This window comes from Rhinoderma darwinii, chromosome 9 (assembly GCF_050947455.1).
Source record: "Rhinoderma darwinii isolate aRhiDar2 chromosome 9, aRhiDar2.hap1, whole genome shotgun sequence".
NCBI lineage: Eukaryota > Metazoa > Chordata > Amphibia > Anura > Rhinodermatidae > Rhinoderma > Rhinoderma darwinii.
The window spans coordinates 31,440,462-31,462,673 of NC_134695.1; the positions used below are offsets into that span (position 1 = coordinate 31,440,462).

The window sequence follows — 22,212 nt, forward strand, 5'->3', positions numbered from 1 at the left end:
ATCCTGAGGACGAGGATACAATAGAATGTAAGTCGCCCGGGGCACCAGGGAAAATGCCTGGTACTAGCGACACCCCTAGTATATAAGGGCCTTCTGGCCCTGGTCACAGAGTCCCTGGGCAGAGGGCGAGTATATGCTTTACCCCAGGACTCCACCCACTGCGAGTGACCTGACTGCTGGCCAGACCAGAAGCGGAACAAGCTTTCATTTTTAATGGTACCATTTTTGGGTACATGTGAGTATTTGGACACTTTCTATTCCATTTTTTGTGGGAGATGACGTGACCAAAAAACTGATTCTGGCGGTTAAATAATGTTAAATTGTAATAATTCAGACTTTTACAGACACGGATACCATTTATGTTTATTATTTTTTTAATTTTACAACGCTTCAGGGGGAAAATGGGAAAAGGTTTTTGGTTTTGTTTTTTTTTAACTGCAGAAAACCTGCAGCGTATTTTGTAAAAAAATTGCCGAAAAAACTTGCATAAATTGACCTATGGTGTGTTTTTTTAATCCGCAATATGTCTTTATGCTTCAGAATCTATTCTTTTCCATGGAGAGTTTTCACCATTTAATTAAATAGGGAGGTAAAACACAAAGCAAATGCGATTTTTGTGGCAGAAAAGCTGCAATTCCACCACAAAAAAAAAAAAAGTTTTAAATTAATAAAAAAAAGTTTAAACTTACCATCCGGATGTTTTTATAGCAACACTTTATGTTCTCCTTCCATAGCGTTGCTATGACAAAAGAAGATAAGTATAAACTTTTATTTTTAACCACTGTTTTCCGTAGTGGACAATCTGCCCAAAAGACTGCAACAATTTGATGCAGTTTTTCGTGCGGAACTTCCTGCGGGTCCAAAGACGGATATGTTGTGTACTTTTATGCAGTGTATCCACCCTGTGTGAACATTGCCTTAATAAAAAAACAAATTGTATATACAAATTTTATTAGTCCCACTAGGGGACTTGAACCAACAATTGTTGGATCGCTAGAACTATACAGTTTCCTATACTTAATAGTATGATTCTAACAGTTTTCCATTATGCCCAGCCAGAGGCATTAGGCCCCCAGGGTGCCATGGCAACCCGTGATCACGTCGTGGGGGTGTGACGGGCTGTCAGAGGGGGATGCCCCTCCTTTTCTAGCAGCCAAGTTGCTATGGTCACTTTTGACCGTGGCATCTAAGGGGTTAAATGAGCTGCATCCAGATTGTTCCAGTGAAGTGTCGGCTGTATTATACAGCCAACACCCGTGTTGTATGGAGTCGGCTCAGCCTGTGAGCCTGCTCCGTACACCTCCTACCCGGCTAGGACATAAGTATACGTCATACTGCAGGAAGAGGTTAAACGATTCAGAACTTGCATTCATCGTATTTACACATTGTTTACAGAAATTTGCTTGAAAACTATAGCTTTTGAAGAAACGGGGCTATGAAACTTGTGCAAAAGAGTAACTTGTCTTTGTTGCCTGTAGCAACCAATCACAGCACAGCTTTCATTTTTCAAGAGCAGAATATGAAATGAAAGCCCCATTGTGATAGCTATGGGCAGGAACGACAGTTTCTATTTAACACAGATTTCTAAATCCCCACTGTACACAGTAGGGATTTAGTGTTCGCCTTGCATTGTTATACTATGTAAACTTGTGAAAACCCGTAAAGTGGTTATCAAAAAAGTGCATCGCATAGTCTGTGGGAAATTGCTCGCCTAAAGAAGGTTTCTCTTGGTGGCGTGCAGTGTACCCCTAAGAGTTATGCCGAAAACAGAACTGTATGTGATCAACCACGACCTGGACAACCTCGAGTGACCACAAAACAGAAGGACAAATTTATCAGTGTGTGTTCCAAACGGGTCAGATTAATAACAACTCGTCAGATCCATGCTGCTCTGATGGAAACGCGTAAGAGAAGCGTGTCAATCATGACTGTCAAACTCTGCCTTGTAGCCAGTGGCTTAAAGGGATGTGACAAAGAGGATCGATCACTAGTTTATTAATTTCCTAACTAAATCTAATAAGTGGTATGATACAGCATTTTTTTGGATAGCCAACCCACATACTAGCTCACAGTTTGCCATTGCTTGGGTCTGGAATTGGCTGACGTCTCTCTGCGGTCCCCCGTTCCTCTAACTGCGGATATTGACTGGTCCTCACCTAATTTTTTTTTCTTATATTTTCTTCTGATAAGGAAAGGCTGCTTGTTCAGTTTTTTTTTTAGTTTTTTTTTATTATATACTTACTGATATGCGAAGTAATATATCTATGTTTTTGCTTAAAATTAACCTTGTACACTCGGCACTGCTGTTCTATTTGCTGTATGTAATATTGTTCTGTACTTCCCACTTTGTACCGTGGTTTGATACGTGGTCTTAATAAATTTAACTTAAAAAAAATAAATAAGTTATGAGCATTTTTCTAAATACGCTAACTTGGCTATAATTGCCAAATGGGAGGTGACTCTTTCTCTTCACTCTGGGCGGTGTAATGTTTTCTGTATGACGCCGTCCAATCAGCATGCAGCTTCTCCCCCTTCCCTGCCCAGCAACACAGCGTGATCATATAGTATACAGCTTCCATTCCCGACTGTTTTCAACTAGCGATATCTCCGGTTGTTTGATCTCTTTCATATGACACCAGAACCTGTTCTAGGTGGTCCACAGCCCGAGATATGTCTGTTTGAAGTGATCCCCCTTCCCTCTAGAATGTCTCTCACACTGTGTGAAGCAGCTTCATACTGATAGGACAGGTCAGAGGCTGTGAGGAGGCTCCACCCCAGGAGAATCGCTGCAGTTACCTCCCACTTCTCTAATGAAGGCTCATTTACTTATTTAGAAAAAAGCTCATAACTTTTTTTAATAAACATTTTGGGACACAATTTTCACTAGCATTATCAGTGTGACATCGACTATTAGATTAGCTAGGAGACCGGACATTACTAAACTAGTGACAGAACCTCTTTAAAGCCCAAAAACCATTGCTTAGGCCCATTAATAACAAGAAAAGGCTATTGTGGGCTAAAAAGCACAGGAGCTGTATCACTAGTCCGTGGAAGAAGGTTCTTTTCAGAGACTAATCGAAGTTTGAGGTGCTTGGGACTAAGAGGCGAAAGTTAGTTGGTCGGGTGAGCGCATGCTTCCTGTATGAATTCAGTCCACGGTCAAGCATGGAGGAGGTTCCATTATGGTCTGGGGATATTTCCCAGACCACAACATTCTGGCACACTACTTAATTTTTTGTGGTTTCACACTACAGCAAGGGAACGACCAAAAACATACCTCCTGTCTTTGTAAAAAGTATGTTCAGTCAATAGAACGATAACAGGTGCTGAAGAACATGGTTTGGCCACCCCAGAGTCCCGATTTCAATCTATTTGAACTCTTATCATCATCTGGACTGGTGTGTTCAAGATGAGCAAGTTACAGCCAAAATCCCAATTGGGTAGTTGTTACAAAGAGAACTTGGCTGCAATCGGAGCTGAATCTTTAGACAGCTTGACAGACCGAATGCCCTGTGTTTGCACTGCTGTGACCGCTACGAAGGGTGGATAATTTAACAAGAGAAAAATTTAAGGAACTCAAAGCTCAATTAATTTGTAAAGAATATTCAGGAGTACAAAACATGTCTATACATATTCATCACAAACTAGCTTCTTTTGATCATTTCCAAAATTTAACGATGTGGGTAATGTGTTGAAATTAATGAGTGGTGAAAAAAAGAAAAATCACGTTATAACTGTAGGAATGTAGTGAGGCAGAGCAAATGGTCATTTATAGATGAATTCCAAAATGGTGCCTTAAAAAAATGGCTGGCCAAAAAAAAAAGCAAACAAAAAGTTATGGCTGTCAGAATGTCTTCAAGGTAAAAATTAGCAGTGTGCTAAAAAGGGATGGTCTATTATAGGGATGTCACAATACCAGAATTTGGACTTCGATACTGATACTTTGTGTAGTATTCCGATTTCGATACCAAAACGATACTTTGCCAACAGTGATAAAAAAAAAAAAAAAGTTCTTCCGTTTTCTGATGTGAGGCGCGAGGTGTGATGAATTTTGAACGTGCCTCACATTAATAGTAATTAACCCCATCATGTTTCTCATTCATAATGGGTTAATGTGTGAGGTACATGATGGAGTTAATTACTATTAATGTGAGGCACATGGAGGTTAAATTCATCGCACCTCGTGCCCCACAATAAGTGAAAGAAAGCCGCTTTTATTTTCTTTTTTACAGCGTAGACATAAATGGCGCAAAAAAATAGTTCTGCATGTTATTACGGCCGCGCCAATACCGAATGTGTGTATATTTTATGTATTGAGACTTATTTTAATGTTTATTGTAAAAAAGGTGTGTGTGTATTTTTTAAAATTTAATATTACTTTATGTTTTTACTTTATTTTTAAACTTCAATGTACTGGCATATATCTATATACTGATAGTACGCAGGCAGTTGTTCGGACATACCTCAGTATGCCACAACAGAAAATGGACCCTGGGATGTCTGCCCATATATGGTATGTCCCTCAATCGCATCACAGAAATTCCCTGTTGACGCGATCCAAGGGGCATCCCCCTTCTCATTTACCACTGAATGCTGCAGTCAGCTTTGATCGCAGCATTCAAAGGAATAACGGCGGAGATGAGGTTTCTCTGATCTCCACCATCATAGAGCGGGGCTGCGGATGTGTAATACAGCCATTGCCCAGCTCCTGACATGAAGTGCGCGCGCGGTCAGCTTGAGGTGATGCGGCTGGCGCTGCACTAATGAGCGGTGGCGCAGACACTGAGGACAGAACATGGGGGTGTTTTGTAGTGTGCCCACCATGTCCGGTCTTCAGTGCCGCCGCTCAATAGTGCAGCGCCGGCCGCATCACATCATCCTGACGGCGCGCACTTGTCAGGACTCAGGAGCGGCGCAACGGCTGTATGACACATGTATCACACAGCCGCAGCCCCGCACTCATACCCAGATGTGCAGCCGCACAGCTAAGTATCGAAATACATGAAATAACAGTATCGAACCGTTTGGGGGTGCACAGTATCGACGTTTTGATGCATCGTGCATCCCTAGTCTATTATCGCCGAGGGAAGACACTGGTACGTCCTCAGACCCCCTGCAACAATGCTGCAGGAGAAACAAAGCATTACACAACACTCATTAAACCTCATTAAAAACTGCCCTTTGTTCTGGCCAACATACTTGACTATAGCTGTAACTGTAGCAGAACTGTGAATGCTATACACTGTAGCACGGGAGCTGTACAAGAAAAATTTTGTAAAACAAAAAAAACAACATCATTGGTGACTACAGATTTTTTCAGTATGAGGTCACCCCCAAACAACCTCATATCTTCCCGAAACAATGTGAGCATGACAATAGGCGTTCGTTTTAAATTTCATCACTCCCGAATCAGATAAGAATAAAAAAATAATTCCTAATCCAAATATTAAATAACTTACCATTAGAATCTCTTCCAGATGTTTGATTTTATTTTCAAGTGCCTGCAGTTCAGGGAACTGACCCCGGTAGTCATCCAGTGATGAACTCAAGGAATTGATTGCCTCATCCAAACCAGAGTCAACAATGTTCCTTTTTGTGGGGCTAGAGTTTAATATTTCCAAGATGGGACTCTCCCTCTCTTCAGGAACAGTGTCCAAACATGGAGCATTAACAGGAGAACAATGAACCACAGGTTGTTGCTGATCAGTCTGAACAAGGTCATTCAACACAAGCTTAAATTGCTCCCCACAAGGTGCTACCTCCTGTACTGGAGTTTGTGTATACGATGGCTGGACTGAATCAATTATCTCCTGCTGTAGATCGGCTTCTGGCTTTACATACAGTATTGCATTTTCCTCCTTTTGAGCATAGGCTGACTGTACGGTGGTTTGCAAATTGTCAGATTTCAAACAACTAGCTGGATCCTCATCAGTTTCTTGGACATCAGATCCCAATGGTGGTGGTATCTGGGATTCATCCAAGACATGGAAGTCTGAGCCTGCAGCATCAAAGCTTACCTCACTAATATGGCTTAATGTCCTTGAGTATACTACATGACCATTTGCCACAGATTCTTTTGTCGATGGCAAATTTTCGTGAACCATTTTGCCATAGTTTTCCACTTCCTGAATTGAAGTGTCTGCTCCCGTGTCCAAGTTCTCTTCTCTTTGAGTAAAGGATATTTTTATATCTGGAGCAGATGCCTGAAATTCAGGTTGGACAATGTTCTTCGGGGCATGCCGAATACTGCTCGACAACTGTGGGCTAGAGGAATCATCAGAGGATTCTGAAGAAATTGACCATGCAGCTCCATTTTCCAAATCCTCCTGACGTCGTAGCATGTTCTAGAATAAGCAAAAAACAAAGGATTAAAATGTAGTTTATCAGACAAATTTCTTAGGTTTAAAGTTAAGAAACATTTTATGTTTTTTTTTTACTATTCCTCTCTATTGTTTTCGGTTATACTGAAAAGGTATTTTTTGATATGTTAAAGGATTACTTTTCACTGTCACTTTACATTCCACTCACTTATCACAATGTCCAGTTAGTAAGACGTGAAGTTTAGTAATTAATTTTATAAGTAATATAAAATATACGTCCTAAATAAAAGACACTGCATGTAATAATTATAAAAAAAACTAACTCTGGCTACACATGAGTTTATATCGATTCAGCTCAGCGACAAATTTTGATTTAGAATATGCCGGCTGGCAGTACACACGCAGCTGAACAAGAGGATAAAGGCGCAGTCAATATATATATATATGGTCGCGCTCAGTGTAAATACAAAGGCCGTGAGTTTATTTGGATAATGATTCATCAAACTGCATAGTTTCAGCAACATTGTATCATATGGGGATTGCACAAACAAATGCAAAATGATTGCATTCTACATAAAATGTATAATCGTTGTAGTAGGAGTGTATACTAGAGAGTTGCAAAACGTAGAATCGAGGATTAGTGCACGGAAAGGAGCAATAAACTATCCAGGCAGTGCTTTGCATACTTCGTAATAGCTTCTACAAAGCAGGGTGTTTCTGGAGATTAATTTCTCAAGTTTTCAAAAGCTAAACTATGCTACATATAGCAAACTTACATAGTAGTCTTTCTCATAAGTATTAACCTGGACAGATGAGACGTCATTGCACGAGCAAGTCTGAGACAATTTGTCAGTTAGGGTCTCTCGAAGAGTAACAAGCATTGGCCAGCTGCGCTTTCCTAGATCTGGTAACAAGGAACTCTTTCCATGGCACAAATAAAAAGAATAGGCATCATACAGAGGGATGGAAATAGTAGGTCAATGTCAATTAAATCAAATAAAGTGCCTAACAGTGGGAGTAATGCATTGTGTTGTAAAATGTACAATAAAGCATAGAGGCATTATTGAAATGTACTGCACTAGCTTTTTATCAAAGATTCCAATTGAATAATTGGAACATGAATAAGCAATGTTCTCACAACTTTTCATTACAGGTTATGTGCATTCTGGCAATGGTCAGTGCTCTAATACATCTAACATCTAACTCCGCTCACAGTCTTGATTAACTCAATTTTACCATTTGGTGTATACAGCTCCTATGAAGACCGAAGTGTCTACATGGAAACAGACTACAAACTGAGGCCCCATGCCCACGGCCGGGCCTGTAATCACGGTGAGTGATTACAGGAACAACCAGCCGCGGACAGCCACCCGCATTTGCGGGCCGTGTTCCCTCAAAGTATAGGAGCACGGTCCGTAAATAGCAAAAAATAGGACATATACTATCTTTTGCTGAGCCTTTCTACGGCACAGACACTGTTGGCAATAGAAATTAACGCGTCCATAATTACGGATGAATTCTACAGGTGCGTGCATGTGGCCTAAACCGGTGAGTAGTCTGCTCCTACAGTTATTGGTTGTCTCCATTCATCCACCTCCTGCTTCTTGTGAACCTACAGACAGTAGGACAGGCTAGATTTAATCAAGACTATTTGGAAAGTTGACATCTCTGAAGCCTGTAGGCACAAAATGCCCAGAGATACATCCAGCAGTCCAAGGACAAGCAACGTTTTACAAGAGACGGCTGACTGCAATATACTTACGTATTCCTCCTTCCTCAAAGAGCTGCATCACATGGATAAAAGTACTGAATGGGGACAATGCCACAGCAATCATTGTATACAATTTAATTCAACCTTGAAGACCAGGATTACTCTTCTTTAGGCCCACCCTCTTGTTCCGAATATAAAATCAGTCCCTGAATAAGAGTTACTTACATAAAATGCTTGTTCCCGCAATGAGGGGGTATCGGGAGGACTAGGATTATACGTGGAAAATCGTTTGTTGACAGTAGAGGTTTTATTTACAGTACTGGCAGCAGAGGGTTGGTCGTCCTTGTCAAATGGACTGAAAAAACAAAATCTTAAATGAGTACGAATGGGAATAACACAAAATACAAATATTCATCTCAGACACAAAATTATTAATCATTTGCTCTGAAATCGTATTAATGAGTCCAGTTTGTCTCAGCTACAGCCTCTTAAAAAAAATGTGTATAGTGAACTTAAAGAGGCTCTGTCACCACATTATAAGTGCCCCATCTCCTAGATAATCTGATCGGAGCTGTAATGTAGATAACAAAGTTTTTCATAATAAAAAAACTATCATTTTTGGCCAAGTTCTGAGCAATTTTAGATTATGCCAATTACTTTTTTAATGCCCAACTGGGCGTTTTTAACTTTTGACCAAGTGGGCGTTAGAGAGAAACGTATGACGCGGACCAACCAGCGTCATACACTTCTCTCCAATCAAGTCCATTTGTACTCAGCACAGCGTGATCTTGCGAGATCACGCTGTGATGTCACATACACCCACATTAACTTTACTGAAGTGTCTTGAGAGTGAATAGACATCTCCCGACACTTCAATAAAGTTTGTGTGAGACTTAATCGCTGCACAGTGTGATCTCGCTTTGCTGTCATTCATAGCGCGATCCCGCGAGATCATGCTGTGCAGCGATTAAGTCCCACACAAACTTTACTGAAGTGTCGGGAGTGTGAATAGACATCTGGTTGGAGGCAATGTCTATTCACTCTCAAGACACTTCAGTAAAGTTAATGTTGGTGTATGTGACAGAACAGAGTGATCTCGCAATTTCACGCTGTGCGGAGTACAAATGGACTTGGAGAGAAGTGTATGACGCCGATTGGTCAGCGTAACAAACTTCTCTTCACAACGCCCACTTTGTCAAAAGTAAAAACACACCCAGTTGGGCATTAAGAAAGTCATTAGCATAAATCTAAAATTGCTCATAACTTGCTCAAAAATGATTGTTTTTCAAAATAAAAACCACTGTTATCTACATTACAGCGCTGATCACATTATGTAGGAGATAGGGCACTTATAATGTGGTGACAGAGCCTCTAAATTAAAACTGAAGTAATGTCGTTGTGATGAATCCCTCGCACAGCGAATACCATCGACACCCGATGGACCCCATTGACTTACAATGGGATTCGCCGCATTGTCATATTTTTCCCGTCAAATTGGAAGGAATCTGCGACAGAAGCTTTAACACAGAGGTGAACATAGCGTAAGAATTAACTTTTTTATGGTGGATAGCATTGTGGGTACTGAAATGCTTTGTGTAGCTGAAGGTGGTGTAATCCAGCATCCTTGACAGCCTGAGACTGCAAAAGAAAATGTGTTGCCTCCTGACTTGTTGATAGGCACTTCAGCATACGGTTTCTTGCAATATATGTATATACACACCATTCCAAAATATTAAAGGATCGAGTTAAACAGGCATGAAATAGTAAGCCAGACAGGATTGCATGAAACCTAGTTTAAAGCAGATCTGTCACCATGATCTGTTCACCTATTTATGATTGACGGCTGCCATGTATGTTCATGTATACAGTATCCATCAGTCTCTAGTGAGGGCGGTATGGGGTCGGGGGTGTTCCCCCTCATGCAATATTCTTTCATAGATGCGAATAGCCAAACGGCACAATATTTTATTTATGCAACTTGGGCTAATAGTACAGTGGACCTGTCCATATAAACTACGGTCTTTAAATAGGGCAGTAAATTATGGTAACAGATCCACTTTAACTCCATTAACCTCTAAAAGAGGACCTATCGACAGCATCATAGGCTGTAGTTCTATTTAGTATTATAATTTGGGTCCCCTAATATTAAAGGGGTTGTCCAGCAACATAATTTTTTTTTAATTTTTTTTTTTACAAAGAGCATACAATCCTATAAAATACAAAAACAGTAACATACTATTCTCCTGCCACTTCCATGTCCACGATTCCCCGGTACCCCCGCTGATCTCTGTTCTTCCTCCTCCAGAGATGACATGTCGACACAACATGTGACTGATGCAATCTATCACTGGTTGTAGCTATGATGTTTCGACACCACTGAGGTCACCACTGCGAACCGTGATTCTTATAATTTAATTTGTCACTTTTTATGATTTTTTCATAGGTCCTCATTAAGCTTGTGTCATCCATTTACTACCATTCAGGTTTAAAGCCAAGGACGGCTCAACATACATCTACATTGCAAGGTCAGGGCAATCCCTAACATTAACCAGAAAAATTGCTGTTTGCTGTGATTCGAAAACTTACTCCAAAAAAAATGACAAAAAAGTATTTTATAAAATACCATAAAACCACAATTTAATTAGCTCGTTGGATCAGCTAGCTCCTCATTCTCTTCATGCTTTAAGGTGTCAAAGGTGGCAACCTTGGCATAAATCTCATCTAAAATTAGTTTTCTGCAAAGATGCTCGATTTTAAAGTATCGTCAGAAATAAAAGGATTTGCACAAGTAAAACCCCTTCACACATTTCCAGCAAATCAATTTAAAAAAATCTTAACTTTTCAGATATATTTACCAGAGACACTTTTATGTCTCATGTAAATATACCCTTGTGGGAAACTTTCATACCCCTTTACCGAAGCTCGACGGAACAAATGTCTTGTTGGGAGACTGGCGGCAGAGACTTGAGGGGGCTACCCAACTCTACAATATTTACGCCCACCAAATGGTGGAATTGGCCCTCAATACTTTAAAAGGGGTAGCGAGACGGACGGTGCTGCTGCTTGCAGTGGAAGGGAAGAGGACTTTTAACCAGATCTTTAAAGTCTTGGAAGACATATATGGAAATACTCCTTCGGTGGGAGTGCTGCAGAAGTGCCTCTTTGATTGATATCAAAAGAAGACAAAACACTACCCCCGTTTTATAAATAATCCCTGGGCGGCGTTGAAAAGGACAGTAGAACAAGGGACGTAAGCCTTCAGAGCTAATGACAGGATCCTGAGAGACCAATTTATCTTGGGCCTACAAAGCAATCCATTGTGGAGAGTTTTGCAAGATAAAATGGATAGAGTGCCCGAATTAATATTACACCAGGTGCTAAAGGAGGCGAGAAGTATGGAAAAATAGGAACAAAATTATATTTTCTCCATAGCACAACAAGCTAATGCTGCTTTATCTTGGGAGAAACAATTAGGGGTCTGAATAGACACCATAGAGGCGATAGTTTGGTAGCTAAAATACGTACTTACCTTGTGGAAAGATGAAATGGTGAATCGGAAAACAGAATATACCAGAAGACCTATTTAAGAGATACAAGATGGGCAGCCAGGAAGGGACCGAATGCGGACAGGTGGACTACTACGCTCGCAATTGCTCCCTCCCCCTGCGACAGGAGAAATTTAAACCAGACGGCCTATTTCAGAGATGCAAGATGGGCAGCCTGGAGAAAGGGACAGACTGCGTCCAGGTGGTCCACCATTCTTGCAATTACCCCACCGCCTGAGACTGCTGACAGGAGAAATTTAAACTATAATCACCAGCGGTTAAGGGGCATACCGGAGGAGAATCTGATATACTTCTCCCCACCGTACAGGTCACAAGTGACCACAATGGCCCAAGAGTTGTCCGAGAGTTACAACCGGCTGGCAGGAGAAATTAAAACTAGAATCACCGGTGGTTAAGGGGCATACCGCAGGAGGATCAGATATACTGCTCATAAGTGGAGGAAGCCAGGAGGCAGTTGGTTGACAGTTAGTGTGTCTCAAGTGTAGGAGCGTCAGAGAGCTGTGTTCCCGCATATACCAGTTTGGTAGACAAAGTTTCACTCTAGTAGACCCGGTCTAGTGTAGAAAGTTGGTCTGTACCAGGAGTTTCCTGTGGACATGCAGTCCGGACTCTGAGTTAGAGACTGATATATGTGACGTTGGGCCTACTGTTTGGTGATCCACCCCTCCTTCTCCCCCGAATAACTGTTTAATAAAAGTTTACAAAGAGTTAACATTGTATTCTGGAAGTATTAATCACCTTGTATTTGGAAGTTAGTGTGATATTGCAACTGCAATTATTATTTTGCGAAACTTAAGAGACAGGACACCATTACTAAGAATTCGGATTAGAACTCTATTTTGCCACTGTTTGGCCTAGGACCGTTTCTTCTGTTGCTGTGCAACGAAATATGCAAGGTGCACACTGCACGTTCGCAACCGAGGATTGTCAGGATCCATGAACGGTAGTGGTGTAGTGACACGGTTTTAAAGGGAACCTGTTGGCTCCTAATGGTCTACCAAACTGGTCCGAGTGTTTGGTAGGTCTTGTAAAACTGTGTGCCCACATACCTCTTGACTGCTTTGTATTACCGTGTTTGTTCAGATATACAACTATATTGCCATATATAAAGGACTCCACAAGTGCCATTTGGGCAGTTTCCCCAATAGCCTGCTCGACTTGGTCCTTGCCATAGTGTGCCAACGTCAATCCTGAGCAAGGGGGCGGAGTTGAGCAGGCTAAAATGGCAAGAAAAGTAGCACTTGCGGGGGAAACGGACCGCCCAAGTGGCACTTGCAGTCTCATTTGCATATGAGAATAAAGTCATTTATCTGGACAAACAAGGTAATACAAAGCAATCAAAAGGTATATGGGCACACAGCTTTACAAGACCTACTAAACGCTAGGACCGGTTTGGTAGGAAAAAAGGAGCGGACAGGATCTCTTTAAAGACTGCTCTACTTGGTCCTTAATAAATGCATTTGTTCAACTGCAATATCTGTGTGATACTAGGTAACCCCACTTACACCACTGTCTTACAAAGCAATATTGCTTTACCTCCATCTTTTTATCTCCTCACATTCTATATGCCTCTTTAGGTTGGATTCACAAAACAACGTAAAAAATACGCTGTGCAAGCAGCTTGAAAATATGCACCAAAATCCATTTGTTTGTTACATGCAAATTTTGTTGCGGATTTCGCCATGAAATGGGTGAAATCTGTGACATACATCTGCAACAGACGTCATTATTAAATCAGCAAATGATCGTAACAAATTGCTCCCCAAACATTTGAATGCTTTGTGCCTCTGGGAGATAAAGCTCAGACAGAGGTGTTTTACAGCAGCGTATCGCCCTCTCTCTATGGCAGTAAACGTTTATGGGGAATACAGGTTAAAAAGCAGTTTACTATATTAAACGTATGGTCCGATTTACGTACATATATATTACAGCTCCATGCAAAGCTCGGATATTTATAACTACAAATCGGAATTGATCCTGTTGGGAAAGCAGAGAAACTTTTTTTACTATAAAAAAAAATAGCCATAACGACGAATAAAGCCTTGCACAAAGTAGCCAAATGTTTGGAACCAGTAAAGACCAAGTGTAAACATTATGGGAGAGATATTTCAAAACCGGTGCAAAACAAAAAGTGGAGCAGTTGCTCAGGACAAAATATAAATGTGACCCAATTGGTTGCCATAGACAACTACTCCATTTTTCCTTTGCACCAGTTTTGATATATCTCCCCATATTATTTTACATCTGGATGTGATAAATAAGACGGAGATTGCATATTTCCAGCAGGCATCATATTAGTCCTTTATATATATCTTTTTGGTTTACTTGTATGAATATATATGTATTATTTATATAATTGCACTTGTCCAAAAGTTTATTCAAAACAATTATAATTGTAATCTGATAGTGGTGCCAATCTTGTCTATTCTCTTCACTTACTTCCAATTGACCTCCAAATTTAGTTTGATTGTTCCCAAGTCATTAATATCCACTGCTACAACCTGAGGAAGAGCTGCAAAGAGATCTTTAGTTTCACACGAAACACTGCCCACTATAACATGGTTTGCAAGGCTCTTCAATTCTGTGACCTGCAAAAATGACAGTCAGTTATTTTTGTATGCACTTCAAAACTTTTTTTTTTTTATGATGAATAAAGATCAATTATACAGGTATGAGCTTAAAATAATTCAAGGCTCAATGGCTTTTTCAATGATTTAGGAGCCTCACACACATGAGCGTGTTTGGTCCGTGATATATGGTCCGTACGTCGGCCGCATTTCCCGTACCGAACACACTGCAGGGAGCCGGGCTCCTAGCTTCATAGTTCTCTATGACGCTAGGTGTCACTGCCTCTCAGCGAAACTACTGTCCCGTACTGAAAACATGATTACAGTATGGGACAGTTGTCCCGCAGCGAGGCAGTGACACCTAGCGTCATAGAGAACTATGATGTTAGGAGCCCGGCTCCCTGCAGTGTGTAAGGTATGGGAAATGAGGCCAACGTATGGACCGTATATCACGGCTCAAACACGCTCGTGTGTGGGAGGCCTTACTTGGTGTATAGGTTATGTTTATTCCGGTGATTAAAAACGAAAATGTAATTCACAAATTTGGCGGCTTCTAAGCATTTACCGGAGGCGTACTGGAGAACAAATACACTCCTTTTAATGAAGAGTAATGTCACTGAATTAGTAGTCACAACAAAACTGTGTCAATTTGTTATCATGTTCCTTCCATACACTCCAAAGTAATTTTCTTATGGTGTGTGCAATAAAGCAAGAAAGGGCTTTAAAGAACAAATCAATTTGATTTAAAAAAATTATATTTTATAAAAAAAAACGGCAAATAGGTGAAACCTTCAAAAGAAATTCATTCAATATTCTCAAAATATATTTTTATACAAAAAAAAGCTCGTTTATAGACAACTGTCCATAAAAACCAGGACTGGGGCAATTCCACTAAAAGTTGAAGCTTTACTTTATTACACATGCCCCTATTTAAATGGAAACTAGTGATAATAATGTTAAAATTCTACACAACTATGAAGAGATTATAAGAGAAGGATTCTGAAAAAAAAAATTCTGTATACCTTTATAGAAAGGAACTCCGTGATTAGCGGAAGAAATACCATGTCCTCGCTGTCCCAAACCTGCTTTCCATTTACTTCAATGCGGCCCTTTAACTTCCAGCGTTGCCTGCCGTACTTCATAAATATCTAAACCACATAAGTCCAAAATGAAATAAATAAATTACAGCAAAGGTGAGCAACTGTGTGGATATAATATGCAATGCCTATAAAAAGTATTCCCCACCCCACCCCCCCTTGGACTTTTTCAGGTTTATGAACCATTAAAACATTACTGAAATAAACTTAATTTGAGAATTAAAAAAGATCTACTATCATATACAAAGCATAGTACAAATGGTTAACATGTCCGATTATATCAGTGAAGAGCATCAAAAAGTAGGACAATGGGTCTGTGAAGACATAGAAGAGCAAATAGGTCAATGAAAAATGACTGAGCCAATAAATGCTTAAAGGGAAGATTCTATTGAAAAACATTTGGGGCACATGCATATATGTTTGACATGCGGAGGTCTCTTTTTGTGGTACCTCCACCAGTCAGATGAAAGAGGGCCCCGTTAAGGCTACAGACTTTGGCCAGGTCACAGGTTGCACAGCCATAAATCGCTGCGTGGGGGCTCTGCACATAGCCGAGGACGCACTTCCTCAGTACTCCAACAACTGCCTTGTTAAACAAGAGTCATCCCTCAGCTCCACAACCTTAAGTCAGATATAGCTGGCGAGTGATGAACGGTTCCCATCGCACATTTTGAAAGGTGTATCGAGTCTCCCTGGGCACGTTTACCACTTAGCAGTGCGAAGAAAGCCAGAAACTCAATTTCAGGGCAGCTCGACATGTACCAATTCGAACCGGCAGCACCTACAGAGTAGCCCTTACATCCCCGGGCATTCTACCTGGGACGTTCTACCTGATGACTGCCCTCTTACTCTTACATAAAACGGCAGTGACATACAAGCCAACATTATCTCCATTCTCCAAGCAACTGCAGGTCAGGACGGAAGCTGGGAGCTAGATTTCCATGTGCGATGGGAACCGTTCAGCATCACTCGCCAGCTATATCTGACTTAAGGTTGTGGAGCTGAGGGATGACTCTTGTTTAACAAGGCAGTTGTTGGAGTACTGAGGAAGTGCGTCCTCTCGGCTATGTGCAGAGCTATGGCTCGGCTATGTTCCATGTTCTAGGTTTGGTGGAGGGAATAATACTATGGGGTTATTTTTCAGGGGTTGGCCTGGGCCCCTTAGTTCCAGTGAAGGGAAATCTTAATTCTTTAGCATACCAAGACATTTTGGACAATTGTAGCTTCCAACTTTGTGGGAACAGTTTGAGGAACGCCCTTTTCTGTTCCAGCATGACCCAGTGCACAATTTATGATCCATAAAGGCATGGTTGGGGGAGTTTGGTGTGGAAGAACTTGACTGGCCCGCACAGAGCCCTGACTTCAACCACATCGAACACCTTTGGTATTAACTAGAACAGAGATTGCGAGCCAGGCCCTCTCCTCGAACATCGGTGTCTGACCTCACAAATGCTCTTCACAAAATCTTGTTGAAAACCTTCCCAGAAGAGTGGAAGCTGTTTTAGCTGCAAAGGGGGCGGGTGCGGCTCCATATTAATGCCTATGGATTTAGAATGGTATGTCATAATCGCTCCTGTAGGTGTAAATGTCCCAATATTTTTTTTACATATAGTGCATTTCCGACATCCAACATTTGTACGCATTGGAGCAACCAGCATCTCAAAAGTGTAGTTTTCATTTTTCTTTGCTCACACCCCAACTAGAACTTTCTTTAATATATGTCTGTCTATGAATGCTCTGCCCAATAACTATAGAACGCTGTGGGTCTTCAAACTTTTCAGGACAGTACAATGTGCTTTAGATAGCTGCACGCTTTCAAAACGCTCATCCATTTTCCAGGGAATAGACTGACCATTAGATACCATGTGGACCTACAAAATGTTTAATGTTGCCCTGGAGATTGAGCCGCTGGATATACCGAATTGGGAGCCAGTCCACGAGAGAGTTGATTTACTTAGATGTGATCATAGCGAACGATACAGCTTCTATGTATAGAGGATACATATAAGCTGTATCAGAAAAACGAAATAAAAATTTTAATAAAGATCAATTTAAAAAAAAAAAAAAAAGTGTTTAAAAATCACCTAAAACTTTTTGCTTTTAAATAAAAGTGTTCAGAAGTGTACATAGCCTAAAAGAAATAAACGTTTTAGATTCGTTGCTTCTGTTCTTTGTAACTACTGACTGCTAATTAGTCCAATAAGGAAAATTAGGAACTTTGTATTTGACCCAAGCAATTCTAGCAGATTGGGTTTAAATAATCTTGTTGTTCAGAGCTATTTTACAGATATAACATGTTATCTGACCGAATATTAATATACTTGTACGCAGGGGCACAGGTTTATGGGTTTGTACACCGCTCCAATCTCATACACTTGGCTATATGTAAATGTTATGTAATGTGTATGTTATGGTTCCATAGTTTGTGACTTGGTTAAACCTTTCCCACTTACTCCCCCCCTTAGTTGGTGTGACCATTCGTCCATCCTCACACACCTGCCTGGCATGTATATCTGTGACGGGACATATGATCAGGATACTTTCAGGAAGATCTACTGGTGGCCTGGGTATTCTGGTGATGTGGCTTTTAAATATTTCTTTGTTACTCTTCTTGCATACAAATCTAAAATATCCTATATCAAATAATGGCAAACCATCGTATAATAACAATGTCATATGCTTAAGCGGAAGCCAACAAACTGAACCTTGGCCTTCCCTGAATCAAACAGTTTTAAGCCATATAGGTTTACCGCCAAAGCACAACATTCCTTTTATTATAGCTTTCCCTCAGAGCGTCGCATCTCCACCTATCTGAGGCAGTGAGGTCGCACTCAGGTGGGTGCACAGAGCCCACCCCCTTTGACCAAGGAAGGAGACACGGCCCACAACACAGCCTCTAATTATGGTCGGGTGCTAGGTCTCATCAGGGAGAACACAGCAGTATATTTATATTATCGGATATCCAGTCCCTAATGCTGTTTTTCACTGCTAGATCTGTGCAAAACCAGACCCAGACATGAGGCACTAGACTCTCTCTGGGGTAAAGGGTTTACCGGACTACCTATTACCTTATTTTCCCATCCTTGGTTAATCGGGGATAAAGCCCATTTTATTCTCACCTATTTTGGTCCGACTACTAACCCATCTGAAGCTCCCACTGTACAGTCTCAGACAAGAGTAAACACAAAATTGTAACAAAACGCTTTCCCACTTTCCACATTTTTTTTTTTTTCTTCCTGGGTTGAGAATTTTGTTTTTATTTATGCTCTGGTCGATTTCACCCTTCCAAAATACATGCCCTGGTGATCGTTTTTTTTAAAATACTCACAGAAGACATTTTTAATTCTTTCCTGGTCCTCGACTTATTCCCCCTTTAGAGTTCCTAATAACCCCATTTCTTTTAGGTGTGTAATTTTTATTAACCTCATCAGCGTGTCACTTTCCCCTTCTTAGCACCCTCAACCAAGGTTGGTTTTCTTAAATTGTATATTTTTAGCTTTCCCCCTCAGATAGCCCTGGTGAGCACCACAGACTTGTGCAATTTCCAGCTTATTGGCCTCCATAGAATCCTCCTAATATTTTTGATCTGCTCTTAGCACCCTTTTTTTCCAGGTATTTTCTTGCTCAGTGTCCCAGACCACCAGCAAATCAGCTGATCCAATATTTATATAGAAGATAGTTCTCAACTCCAGTTTGATATTTTATTGTGTATCTATAAGATTCAACCAAAAGGGGTTGCATTTCCAGAACCTTTATTCTAAGTTTGGGCACTCCTATATCAAAACACCATCAAAGCGTGATCCGACAAATCCCTCATCCCATATTGCATATCTCGAATGTACTTTATCGTCATATTGCAAAACGTTCTATCAATCCTAGAAAATTTATAGTGTGACTTGTTATAACATGAGCCGACTTTAGTGAACCCCTTATTTTCTCTCCATATAAATCAACCCAATTATGCTCTTTTATCAACTTACCAAAAATTGAGTCACCATCTATTTTTCCCCCATTTCCATAATGTCTATCCAAACCACTATCAATGATCATGTTCAAATTCCACAAAAGAAAGAAGGGTACATCCACCTTCCCGATCAAGAATCTCAGAAACTCAAATAAAACCTCATGTCTAGCTGGTGGAGGAATACTAGTCCTTCTTAATGAATTAGAATATCATCAAAAAGTTAATTTATTTCAGTGATTCAATTCAGAGAGTGAAACTCATTATATAGATTCAGTACACACAGAGTGATCTATTTCCAGCATGTTTTTCGTTTAATGTAACCCCAAAGTTAAAGTCTCTCAGAAAATTAGATTATTAAATCAGCCCAATTTCAAAAATTATTTTTAATACCGAAATGTTGGCCTACTGAAAAGTATGTACAGTATATGCACTAGATACTTGGTCGGGGTTCCTTTTGCATGAATTACTGCATCAATGCGGCGTGGCATGGAGGCGATCAGCCTGTGGCACTGCTGAGGTGTTATGGAAGCCCAGGTTGCTTTGATAACGGCCTTCAGCTCGTCTGCATTGTTGGGTCTGGTGTTTCATCTTCCTCTTGACAATACCCCATAGATTCTATATGGGGTTAAGGTCATGCGAGTTTGCCGGCCTATCAAGCGCAGTGATACTGTGGTTATTACACCAGGTTTTGGTACTTTTGGCAGTGTGGGCAGGTGACAAGTCCCGCTGGAAAATGAAATCAGCATCTCCATAAAGCTTGTCATCAGCAGAGGGAAGCATGAAGTGCTCTAAAATTTCCTGGTAGACGGCTGCGATGACTCTGGACTTGGTATAACACAGTGGACCAACACCAGCAGATGACATGGCCCCCAAACCATCACTGACTGTGGAAACTTCACACTGGACCGCGAGCCACTTGGATTGATGCCTCTTCACTCTTCCTCTAGACTCTGGGACCTTGATTTCCAAATGAAATGCAAAATTTACCGCTTTTGATGTGGTCTCTGGGACATGAGTGGCTTGACACAAGGAATGCAACAGTCGAAGCCCATGTCCTGGATACGTCTGAGTGTGGTGGCTCTTGAAGCACTGACTCTAGCCGCAGTCCACTCCTTGTGAATCTCCCCTTTCAAGGCTGTGGTTATCCCTGTTGCTTGTGTACCTTTTTCTACCACACTTTTTCCTTCCTCTCAACTTTCCATTAATATGCTTCGATACAGCACTCTGAACAGCCAGCTTCTTTAGCAATATCCTTTTGTGGCTTACCCTCCTTGAGGGTGTCATCTAACCCCTTCGGGGCGAAGCCATTTGTTGATTTTTCGTTTTTTACTCCCCACATGCCAAGAGCCATAACTTTATTGTCCCGCCAATAGAGTAGTGTGAGGGCTTACGTTTTGCGGGAGGGGTTGTCGTTTCTTTTGGTACCATTTATAGTTCCATATAATGTACTGGGAAACTGGAAAAAACTGATTCCTTAATTGTTTTTTAGGTTTCGTTTTTACGGCTTTCACCGTGTGGTAAAAACAACAGCTTATCTTTATTATGTGGCTCAATACGATTACGGTGATACCAAATTTATAAAAAAAAATTTATATTGGACTACTTTTATTGATAACAAACTTTGTTAAAAAAATAAATGTTTTGTGTCGCCACATTCTGAGAACCATAACTTTATTTTTTCACCGATCGAGTGGTGTGAGGACTTCTTTTTTGCGGGACGAGCTGTAGTTTTTATCAGTACAATTTTTTGGTACGTAAAACTTTTCAATCACATTCTTTTTTAAGAGCCAAGTTGACCAAAAAACAGCAATATTGGGGTTTTACATTTTTTACGGCGTTCACCGTACACGTTACAGACACAGCGATACCAATTTTACTTTAGAGGGGAAATGGGAAAAGGTTTTTTTTTCAACTAATATTTTTACACACTTTGTTACCCACCCTAGGGGACTAATGTATTGCAGTATATCATAATTTCTATAGGCTTCTAACAGAGGCAGAGTGAAGGCAGTCTTGGGAGCCTTCATTAGGCCCCTGGGCTGCCATAACAACTATGGTCACCCCCCCCCCCCCGGGGGCGATGAGCTGTCGGAGGGGGGCTGCCCCCTCTTTTCAATGCCTCAAATGCTGCGGTCGCGATTAACTGCAACATTCGAGGGGTTAAACAGTCAGGAAGAGCGCGATTGCTGCTCCCAGCTGTTAGTCCCGTGTGTCCACTGTAAAATGCAGCAGATACCCGCAACATATGGAGCACGTTCAGCGCGTGAACGCGCTCCAAACATCACCACCCGCACCCGGACGTAATCGCACGTCCGGGATTGCGAAGGGGTTTAAGGCTTAGGAAACCTTTGCAGGTGTTTTGTGTTGATTAGAGTGACACCATGAGTGTACAATTTTCAACTTTGACCCAATATTCAAATTTTCTGAGACAAAATTTTGGGTTTTCATTAACTGTTAGCCATAATCATCAACATTAAAAGAAAAAAATGCTGAAAATAGATCAGTGTGTGTAATGAATCTATATCATATATGAGTTTCACTTTAATTGAATGACTGAAATAAATTAACTTTTTGATGATATTCTAATTCATTGAGAAGGAATAGTATATAGTGAAGCGATAACACTTTTTAATTAATTGCAAATAAAATTGATTACATAAAAAATACATATCGCCCTATTTTTTTTATTTTATCAACTGCCTTATCGTGAAGTATAAAATTAGTGTTCTTACTAAGCAATATTGAAACCATTGAAGATTGGAAATTCAAACTAAAGTGATATTGTTCTCCAATCCAAGATTTTTTTTTTTTATTACATCTCCATTGTCGGGTCAAAAATGTGTTTCCTGAATGCAGAAAACATTAGGTTGTTCCCTTTTAATTGTGTCCATTACTGAAATCCGTTTGATATTACTTGCCAGTCCTCCCATATTCCATGAGACTATTTTCAGCATCATTTAGTGGATTCAGAGAGAAGGGAAAAAAAA

At 40.6% G+C, this 22,212-nt stretch overlaps 1 protein-coding gene across 9 annotated transcripts in view; it reads right to left on the reverse strand.

The window, feature by feature from the left end:
- The window catches only part of RIPOR1 (RHO family interacting cell polarization regulator 1), a 270,159-nt gene that overhangs the window by 45,888 nt on the left and 202,059 nt on the right, over positions 1-22,212 (reverse strand). For 7 of the 9 annotated variants that reach the window (XM_075837475.1, XM_075837472.1, XM_075837471.1 and 4 more), the window contains exons 10-14: positions 15,187-15,312; positions 14,037-14,185; positions 8,257-8,386; positions 7,097-7,240; positions 5,460-6,344 (exon numbers count right to left, since the gene is read on the reverse strand). In XM_075837475.1, the coding sequence (XP_075693590.1) occupies positions 5,460-6,344; positions 7,097-7,240; positions 8,257-8,386; positions 14,037-14,185; positions 15,187-15,312 (1,434 nt within the window). The remainder of the gene's footprint in view (positions 1-5,459; positions 6,345-7,096; positions 7,241-8,256; positions 8,387-14,036; positions 14,186-15,186; positions 15,313-22,212) is intronic. The other 2 variants (XM_075837470.1, XM_075837476.1) reach the window with 2 other exon arrangements.